Genomic DNA, 10,298 nt, shown 5'->3' with positions numbered 1-10,298 from the left:
CTTCCCGCTAACCCGGAAGGTGTTCTGGGCATTTTCCCCTCCCTCCTCTCCCCTCCCCCACTGTACCCCTCCTCGCACCACGGCCCTTAGTCCGTTCTCATTGGCTGCCCAGGTAAGTAGTTTACTCCTGCCCACCCGTGGGTGACACTCTGGGCCTGAAGTGAAGCACACCTCCGGCCGAGTCTGGGGAGTCGGGAGAGGTCCCTTAGGGCAGGGCGCGGACTCGCCAGCCCAACTCTGGTTCCCAACTGGGCACTCCTGGTGAACGCCAGCTGCTTGGGCGGTGGGTGCCCCACATCTGCCCCAGTGCCTTCCGCCCCCAGCTGCGAGGCCGAGACTTCCCCACTCCCGGGAGGCGCCCCGCACCTGCTGCGGCCTTGCCCCATCTAGCACAGCTGCCGCGCTGAGCATCCACAAGCCGACCGAGGCCCGCGGCCAGGGCAGGTGCGGGCGTTAACCCCTGCCTCCCTCGACAGCACCCCACCAGTGATGGGGGTAAAGTAAGATTATGTAGGGTTTATATGCAGATTATCCCCAGCCTCCACTTTTGGGATCCCAAATCGTTCCTAAAAATTTATCTGCATTTCCTACCTGGTATCCTTTTTGGTAAAGCCCTTTGGAAGTGGGATGCAGTAGGGCAGACACTGCATTGAGTCTTGAGAGCAGTCCTTCGGAGGAATGATACCCCTCAAAGGTTCCCCCAGTAGTCCCTTCTTTTCCTCATTTTTCCTAGTACTCTGACTTTGTAAGGTTAGTGGGTGCAGAGCTAGGCTAAACCACTGAAGTTCAGTTGGGTTTTGGGAGAACCCATGGAACTGGGCTACTGTCGCCTATGCCTGGTCAGTAGAGTCCCACCTTCACTGGTAAAGGGGTTGGGGAACCTCAGTTCTAGGTTTCCCCGTGATTAAACTTAAAGGCCGGGATCCACCCATACCTCAATGGAGCCTAGGGGCATCTTGAAGGCGTTTCCCAAGCGAAGGACTATTCATGCCCATCCATCATCAAAAGCAGTTGCAAAGATGCCCAAGAAGGAAAACGAAGCAGGAGGTGAGATGACCCACCCTCAACCCTCATATACTTGAATCCTCAGGCTTCCTGTATTGTTCATGTCCAGAATCAGGTATTAGAGCTCAAGCTATCAGGGCCTGCAGGTCAGTTAGTACCTGCCTTGCACTAGGCCTGGTTCCCAGTCTTTGACAGACACTTGTTGTGTATCTTCTACTCTACCTGAGACCTCCATCAATCAGAAAATGCCCCCTGGTCTTTAAGGAAATGCCCAGCAGAATCCTTTAATCTCCAGGAGGTTGCCTGCAGTGTGTGTTGGGGAAGTTGGGGTGTACAGAAAACCCTCTCAGGTCCCTAGAGTTATGTTATTTTGCAGCTAAATTGACAAATGCTTACAGGGTAGGCTGGGGTGGGTAAAAAGGTGGAATCATTAGACTGTGAAGCCTGTAATGGCAAAACGTGTGCCTTGTGCCTCGTACACAGTAGGTCTCTACTAATATTTTTGAAAGAGTAATTGATCAGACGAAGTTATGTATAGGATACCTACACTAAAATGTGCTCGACATTGTTCTAGGTTACATGAGGGTACAGGACATATCAAGATCCTTGCCCCTTGAATCAAGTGGTGGTCCATGAAGAAACTGCTGTATGCTTATGGTGGAATCCCCAGAAAGCAGACTGTCTGGTTGGAAGGAAAATGATTGTTTGGGGGCATGGGACTGGAAAGGATTCATTCAGATCATATCTGAAAGTTATGACAGTGGGCCTCTTCTGGATGTTCCCTCCACAGAGTGGCTGAGCTCCCTGCGGGCCCATGTTGTACCCACTGGCATTGGGCGAGCCCGGGCAGAACTCTTTGAGAAGCAGATTGTCCAGCATGGTGGCCAGATATGCCCTGCCCAGGCCCCAGGGGTCACTCACATTGTGGTGGACGAAGGGATGGACTGTGAGCGAGCCCTCCGCCTCCTTAGACTGCCTCGGCTGCCCCCAGGTGCTCAGCTAGTGAAGTCAGCCTGGCTGAGCTTGTGCCTGCAGGAAAGAAGGCTGGTGGACACGGCAGGATTCAGCATTTTCATCCCTGACAGGTGAGCTGGTTCCAGTCTTTCTTCACATAGTTTTTTACAGCATCCTGAGCTCTCTTCTTGGGTTATTAAAAATAACTCATTATGTAAATTGGGCACGTTAGAACACCAAGATTTTGGAGTAAAGAAGGATTGGGAGCCGAGATAGGGTGAGACCTTTGTTATCTTAATCTGCCGTCACCATCCCTGCAGGTACCTGGACCAACCACAACTCAGAAAGGCAGACCAAGACTTTTCTGTTCCTTCTGGAGCCCATGAGGCTCTGCTCAGGACAATCCTCTCTCCTTCTGCTCCTCCCACTAGACCTGTATCTCCTCCTCAGAGGGCAGAAGAGACTGTAAGCACCCACGCCCAGGTCAGGAGCCTCCCAGACCTCACAGTTCCCTTCTCCTGGGAATTAGATCATAGAAACAGGGAGGGCCTGGCCCCTAAGGGAGAAGGGCTCTCTTTATTGTGAAGCCATTTAGGTCTTCCTAACACTCAACACCTGTGCATTTGCTCAAGCCATATCTCCCACATACCACTGGGGATCCTAGGGCTGGGCATTGGGGGAAGCCAAATGGAGCATGGCTCCAACACTTTAAGGAGACCCAGGTCTAATGCACAGGACCCAACCTCATTCTTGGTCTGACTAGGGGACTCAATCCCCACCTTTGAGGAGCCCTCCTCATTGGGGGCATGAACTTATTGTGTCTTCTTTCCTACTTTAAGCCCGTCTCTGATGATGAAACCAGTGATGGGGAAGAAATCCAGGTTAGCCCAGATGATCTGGAAGCCCTGTTCAGTGGCCACGACCCCATCCATCTGGAGGGAGATGGTGAGCCTAGCCCAGCCCCCAAGGGCCTGGCCAAGTGGGTCTGTGCACAGCCTTCAAGCCAGAAGGCAACCAACCACAACCCCCACATCACAGAGAAGCTGGAAGTGCTGGCCAAAGCCTATGGTGTTCAGGGAGACAAGTGGAGGGCCCTGGGCTATGCCAAGGCCATCAATGTCCTCAAGAGCTTCCACAAGCCTGTCACCTCCTACCAGGTACCTGGGGCCAGGGCAGGGTATGTGGGGCGGCGGGGTGGGGGATCTCTACTGGCCAGAGGTTGGAGGAGGCACCATTCACAAGTGGGCAACAGGAGCAGTTGCACAAAAAAAAGGGGAGATACATGAAAATACTGGCAAAACCTTGGTAATTACAGAAGCTGGGTGACAGGTGCTGTTCTCTATACTTGTAACTTTTTCCATAGTACAGACTTTTTTCATTTCTGGGAGGCTAACAGACCAGAGTTTGAATTCTGGTTCCTATCACTCATTCACTGTGTGACTTGAGGCAAGTGATTTAAGCACTTTGAGCATCAGTTTCATCGTCAGTAAAAAGGAAGTAGGGCTAGTAACCAGTTCAGTGTTCCTGGGAGGACGGAATGGGATGGCTCCTACATCATGCCATCGTTGCGATGATGGTGACTAGTATCACTATTGCCCTTTTTCTGCTTCCTATGCTGACCTCCATCATTCTGGGAACCAAAAGACAAGGTCCCCAGCCCATTCTGTCCAAACTTCTTATCTTCAGCTCTACCCATGCTTCACACAGCATCAACTGCCAACTGGCCAGGCTGGCTTTTACTCAGATATCTGCTAAAGGAGTTGGCTTCCCCACCACTGGCTCTACGCCTCCCATCTTCTCACTGTTCTTTCCTGCCTGTGCCTCTCCTCTAGGAGGCCCTCAGTATCCCTGGGATTGGAAAGCGGATGGCTGAAAAGATCGTAGAGATCTTGGAGAGTGGGCATCTGAGGAAGCTGGACCATATCAGTGAGAGCGTGCCTGTCTTGGAGCTCTTTTCCAACATCTGGGGAGCTGGAACGAAGACTGCCCAGATGTGGTACCATCAGGTCACACCCTGTCCCAGCTCCCACTTCAGTTCTGCTGTATCACAGAGCTGCTTTCCCTTAATTCTCTCACTCTGTGCTCTGATAGGACTGAACCCAGACTATAGGGAGACCACTTTTCAAGGGGACCAGGGCTCATATAGATCCCTCTCCTGGCTCCCAGAACTGCCCTGTTGCTTGATATCCTTGAGGCATTAGTCTGTGGTGTAGACAGAGACATGAAGTATGTTTCTCTGTATGCCAGATCAACAAGGGCCTTCCTGAGAAGACCAGGCCTCAGAGCTGAGTATCCAGATCCAGTGGTTAACAAACCTGGCCATGCCCAGAATTATCCCCAGACCAATGGAATCATGACACAATATTTCAGGGTTGTGGCAAGGCTGGATGGTGGGTGGAGGGGGGGGTGTCTTCCATTCCCCCTGCCTTTCCCAAGTCCCACTGATTACATACCCAGCCAACCCTGGGGTTGGTTCTGCCTCACGCCTTCTTTGGAGTCTGGGGGCAATGGAAGTCTTGTGTGTATGTGTCCATTCATTGCCTCTTCATTGGTTCTGGATCCTCATTGTTTCTCCATCTGCCTTCTTTTTCCCAGGGTTTCCGGAGCCTAGAAGACATCCGCAACCAGGCCTCCCTGACTACCCAGCAGGCCATTGGCCTGAAGCATTATGATGACTTCCTGGAACGCATGCCCAGGGAGGAGGCTACAGAAATTGAGCAGATAGTAAGCAGGTGTTCCAGGGCAGTGAGGGGAGCCAGGCACTGCTGTAAGGTCAGGGCCTGACTTGAGGCCAGGGGCACTTTTTTTTTGGCATTATTAATATGCAATTACATGAGCAACATTGTGGTTACTAGATTTCCCCCATTATCAAGTCCCCTCCACATACCCCATTAGTCACTGTCTATCAGCGTAGTAAGATGCTATACAATCACTACTTCTCTGTGCTATACTGCCTTGCCCGTGCCTCCCCCCACCCCACCCCCGCCTGCGGCACTATATTATGTATGCTAATCGTAATGCCCCTTTTTCCCCTTATCCCTTCCTCCCTTCCCACCCATCCTTCCCAGTCCCTTTCCCTTTGGTAACTGTTAATCCATTCTTGGGTTCTGTGAGTCTGCTGCTGTTTTGTTCCTTCAGTTTTTGCTTTGTTCTTATACTCCAGAGATGAGTGAAATCATTTGATACTTGTCTTTCTCCATCTGGCTTATTTTACTGAACATAATACCTTCTAGCTCCATGCATGTTGTTGCAAATGATAGGATTTGTTTTCTTATGGCTGAATAATATTCCATTGTGTATATGTACCACATCTTCTTTATCCATTCATCTACTGATGGATACTTAGGTTGCTTCCATTTCTTGGCTATTGTAAACAGTGCTGTGATAAACATAGAGTGCGTGTCTTTTTGAATCTGTGATCCTGTTTTCTTAGGGTAAATTCCTAGGAGTGGAATTCCTGGATCAAATGGTGTTTCTATTTTGAGTTTTTTGAGGAACCTCCATACTGCTTTCCACAGTGGTAGAACTAGTTTACATTCCTACCAGCAGGGTAGGAGGGTTCGCCTTTCTCTGCATCCTCGCCAACATTTGTTGTTTGTTTCAGTTAGGCCATCCTAACTGGTGTGACATGGTATCTCATTGTGGTTTTAATTTGCATTTTCCTGATGATTAGCGGTGTGGAGCATCTTCTCATGTGCCTGTTGACCATCTGAATTTCTTCTTTGGTGAAGTGTCTGTTCAGATCCCCTGCCCATTTTTTTATTGGATTATTTGCTTTTTGTTTGTTGAGGTACATGAGCTCTCTGTATATTTTGGATGTCAGCCCCTTATCGGATATGTCATTTATGAATGTATTCTCCCATGCTATAGGATGCCTTTTTGTTCTACTGATGGTGTCCTTTGCTGTACAGAAGGTTTTTAGTTTGATACAGTCCCACTTGTTCATTTTTGCTTTTGTTTCCCTTGCCCATGGAGATATGTTCATGAAGAAGTTGTTCATGATTATATTCAAGAGAGTTTTGCCTATGTTTTCTTCTAAGAGTTTTATGGTTTCATGACTTACATTCAGGTCTTTAATCCATTTTGAGTTTACTTTTGTATTTGGAGTTAGACAGTAGTCCAGTTTCATTCTCTTACATGTAGCTGTCCAATTTTGCCAACACCAGCTGTTGAAGAGGCTGTCATTTCTCCATTGTATATCCAAGGCTCCTTTATCAAATATTAATTGACTGTATATGCTTCGGTTAATATCTGGACTCTCTATTCTGTTCCACTGGTCTATGGGTCTGTTCTTGTGCCAGTACCAAATTTGTCTTGATTACTGTGGCTTTGTAGTAGAGCTTGAAGTTGGGAAGCAAGATCCTCCCTGCTTTATTCTTTCTTCTCAGGATTGCTTTGGCTATTCGGGGTCTTTTGTGGTTCTATATGAATTTTAGAACTATTTGTTCCAGTTCGTTGAAGAATGCCGTCAGTATTTTGATAGGGATTGCATTGAATCTGTAGATTGCTTTAGGCAGGATGAGGCCAGGAACACTTGATCCTTCAGCTGGGGAGCCTAACAGGCAAAGGAAGCTGTGGGCGACCAGAAGTTGGGACCAATGGGGAAAGAATGAGTTGAGACTAAAGCTACAGGCCCAGAGGAAGGGTGGGGGGCTTTGGTAGGTAGGACTGCGACACCGATCTCTGGATTAGGGCTCTCAGCAGTCAGGCAGAGCAAGCGTTGGTGTAGATGTTAGAGTGGAGTTAGGACAGAGATAGAGTATGGTCAGGTCTACTCGAGGATACTGGGGTTTGAACTGGGCTAGGTTAGGATGGGTCAGGGCAGAGGTTCTTAACAGTTTTTGATTCACAAGCTTCTTTGAGAACCGTTGACAACTATGGGCTCCTCTCCAAAAGTTGTTCAGATGTACAAAGTTTTATATCTCTTTCCATATGTGTGGACCTTCTGGAGCCCCTCTGAGGCTGATTCAGGGTTTGGGTTAGAGTTGCCTGTAGGATTAGGTTTAGGGTTTGAAAAAAGCTAGGGCAAGAGTTGAGTCAAGGTTAGGGCTGAGTTAGGAGTAGGTTTTCTTGGTGTTGGGTGCACTTAGTTAAGGTTTAGTTAACACTTAGTTAAGTTGTCCTAGATATAAGGTTTGGCCAAAATTAGGATTTGTTTTAGTGTTGGGTTAGGGATTAAATTCATATAAAAGCTAGGTTAGAGAGAAACTGGGGTGCATTTAGGGTTAGATGTCACTTGTTCAACTGTTAGGATCTGGGGCTGGTTGCTTGGGTCAGGTCTGCTCGCTTTGGTCTAGGACTCTGACAGTAGGATTCCGTGAAGACTCTGGCGCAGCTTAATTGAAATCAGCCTCTAGCTCTACTCCAGGCCACAGGACCATGAGGCTGGTGCAGGATGGCTAGACAGGGCCTTTTGTCCACCTGTCACCAGGCCTTGGTGCTAGTGATGACACTGTCACTCGGCCACAGTATCTGGGCACAGAGAATGCCCCAGTAAGCCTCCAGTCCCCCACCCACTGGAACTAAAGTGGCCTCCCACCTGGCCTGCCCCCCTCTCCCGCCCCATGGGCATTAGCCTTAGAAGTTTTTGATGGGATTATTCATCCTAGGCCTCCTCCCATCCTCTTGGGAGGCTCAGGAAGAGTGTTAGGGGATTAGCAGAGCCTGCCTGCCAGGAGAATTGAGGTGTCCTGGCTGCTGGTATCCAGGGCCCCAGAAAGCTCTATCCTGGGGTGAAGGTGGGGAGGCCACCTGCATATGAAGGGACTCAGTGTCTCCAGGGTGGGGCTGACGGGTTTATCTGCTGAAGGAGAGGTGAGCCTCTAGCTGACAGTCTTGTGTCTCAGTTCCCTTCCGCCAACCCCCATTCCTCTAAGTAAGGATGGGAGCACTAACTCAGAATTGCCTTCCTCTCTGTTTGCTTTCCTTTGTTTTTCTACAGATGCAGGTATATTTCTGGGCTCAATTTTCCCCAGGGCTTGGGCCCAGGGCATCCTGGCAGCCACTTGCTCTGGCCTCAAGCCCTAACTCAGACACTCTGCCTTTAGTTCCAAATCCATAAATCCCTGGGGCTGCCGACACCTGGCTGAGGGCTTCCAGGAACCTGCCCTTTGTCCTAAGAGGAGTTTCATAGACTTGGGCACAAGAGAAGGTGTGTCCCTCTGCTCGTAAAAGGCTCTAGAGGGAAAGCTCAGCGCCTTCCCTCAGAATCATAGGACACAGCTTTTTACCTCTCACCTCAGCCTGCCTCTAGTCTTATAAATGTGTTTTGTTCTCTTTTGACCTAGGGAACCTGGAGAACTGCCTGCCACTCCCTAGGGTAGATCTCTGGCCTCTGTTCCTTGGGTTCATTCCCTCCGGCTGGTATCACAGATCCATGGATTGGCTTGGGGCACAGGTTGGGAGTGTGGGCTCCTGGGCCAGGGAAGGCCCTTGTGCTCCCATGGAAGAGGCACTCCTTGCAGGGCTTAGGCCCACAGGCCCACTCCCCCTCTCTGCTCTTTCCAAGGTCCAGGAGTCAGCTCAGGCCTTCAACCCCGGGCTGCTGTGTGTGGCATGTGGCTCCTACCGGCGGGGGAAGGCAACCTGTGGTGATGTGGATGTGCTGCTCACTCACCCAGATGGCCGGTCTCACCAGGGCATCTTCAGTCGCCTCCTAGACAGCCTTCGGCAGCGAGGTAAGGTCCACCTCTGGGTGAGCAGGTTGGCAAGGGGCAGGGCAGGGCGGCCCCCAGGTGTGAAGACCTTAACGTTGCCATTTCTGAGCAGGAAGCAGGGGAAGCTTGCTTCGGAGACTCCCACGCCTCGTCTGTGGCAGAGTCCTTTCAGGGAAGAGACGAATAGCTCCCTACACCATATGGAGGTGCTCAGTGATATCTGTAGGCTGAGCCTCTCATCTGGCCTTTCTCTGACACTATCAAAGGGGAGGAATTGCTATGCACGTTACAGACAAGCAGACAGGCCCAGAGAGGGCCAAGTCACCTAGCAAATAAACGGTCAAGTGGGAATACAGGGTCATCAGGACAGGCCAGGAGGGCGGGGCAGCCAAGGCCTGCCCCCAGCCCTCCCAGTGACCCTCCTGTGTTGGACCAGGGCTCCTGACAGATGACTTGGTGAGCCAGGAGAATGGCCGGCAGCAGAAGTACTTGGGTGTATGCCGGCTGCCGGGACCAGGGCGGCAGCACCGACGACTGGACATCATCGTTGTGCCCTACAGCGAGTTTGCCTGTGCTCTGCTCTACTTCACCGGCTCTGCCCACTTCAACCGCTCCATGAGGGCTCTGGCCAAGACCAAAGGCATGAGCCTGTCGGAGCATGCCCTCAGTACAGCTGTGGTCCGGGACACCCGGGGCTTCAAGGTGGGGCCTGGCCGAGTACTGCCCACCCCCACTGAGAAGGATGTCTTCAGGCTCTTAGGCCTACCTTACCGAGAACCAGCTGAGCGGGACTGGTGACCTGTGGCTGCAGCAGGAGGGGTGCCGAGCGGGACTGCCGCCCCACCTGGCCATCCAGTACTCAGTTCCAGCTTCAGTTGCCTGAACCTTATTACTCTGACTCCCAGTAACCTGGGCCTGAGGGGAAGAGCCAGCCTCTCTCCCAGGGTCTGTCTAGCCCTCTCCCCGACAGAAGCAGGCTATCCATCCCGTCTACCTCACCACTGGCCCTGGTAGAGTTTTGCACATGGCCTCTTGCCTCACTTTAAGCAGGAACAGGTGGCTAGTTGGAAGCCACAGGAAGCTGAAGGCCCAGGTGTCGTCCCTTCCCCACCCCAAGGAAGCTGCTGGGGGTGTGATGGGGACTGCAGGGGGATGGACAGGCAGCTGTGGCCTAGCATCACCCAAGACGCTTTGGAGCAGAAGAATGTACTCCCTCCACCCACTGGCTTCCTGTGCAACTGGAGGTATGGGGAGGGGGCATCCCAGGCTCAGTGAGGACAGCATTTAATGGCCCTGGAGCCCAGTAAAGTGCATTTGACATTCAACCTGCCTGGTGTCTGTGAGCTGCTACAGCCCCTGCCTGCCTGCTTCCACCCAGGTGGGGATGGATAAGAGAGCTGAATGGAGCCCAGAAAGGCAAGTTAACTGCTCTCCAGACAGGCTGGGCCTGAGTCAGCTCCTGAACTCAGGGACAGGGGTGGACATTAAAGGGAAAAATTCATGGAGTCAGGCATTAGGAGCTCTGTCTACCATCAGCATCTCCTATAGGCCTTCCCTTAGAATAGGCTGTTTGGGGACCTGAACAAAGGTGACAGTACTCATTAGGAACAACTCATTCGTGACTTGTGTACCACTGACAGGGTTGAGGCAGTCAGGGAAGGCTGACAGGAGGGGCAGACTGGC

The 10,298-nt window shown here is 51.3% G+C and overlaps 1 protein-coding gene across 11 annotated transcripts; it reads left to right on the top strand.

Annotated features, from left to right (window-relative positions):
- The first annotated feature begins 13 nt into the window (after positions 1 to 13).
- POLL (DNA polymerase lambda) lies at positions 14 to 9,940 on the top strand. Of its 11 annotated transcripts, none has more exons than XM_036898746.2 (10): positions 14 to 112; positions 324 to 444; positions 917 to 1,047; positions 1,796 to 2,090; positions 2,280 to 2,442; positions 2,799 to 3,116; positions 3,792 to 3,965; positions 4,555 to 4,683; positions 8,468 to 8,636; positions 9,052 to 9,940. In XM_036898746.2, the coding sequence occupies exons 3-10, from the start codon at positions 939 to 941 to the stop codon at positions 9,411 to 9,413; spliced, it is 1,719 nt and encodes a 572-aa protein (XP_036754641.2). In that variant the 5' UTR covers positions 14 to 112; positions 324 to 444; positions 917 to 938; the 3' UTR covers positions 9,414 to 9,940. The 11 variants fall into 11 exon arrangements, with proteins under 11 accessions (XP_036754641.2, XP_036754636.2, XP_036754642.2 ...); XM_036898741.2 differs by having other exon boundaries at positions 324 to 500; XM_036898747.2 differs by lacking the exon at positions 324 to 444 and having other exon boundaries at positions 28 to 112.
- The last annotated feature ends 358 nt before the right edge of the window (positions 9,941 to 10,298 follow it).

The sequence above is a fragment of the Manis pentadactyla genome, chromosome 8 (genome assembly GCF_030020395.1).
Source record: "Manis pentadactyla isolate mManPen7 chromosome 8, mManPen7.hap1, whole genome shotgun sequence".
Taxonomy (NCBI): Eukaryota; Metazoa; Chordata; class Mammalia; order Pholidota; family Manidae; genus Manis; species Manis pentadactyla.
The sequence above is the reverse complement of the archived record's forward strand: the minus strand, read 5'-3'. Positions and strand labels throughout refer to the sequence as shown.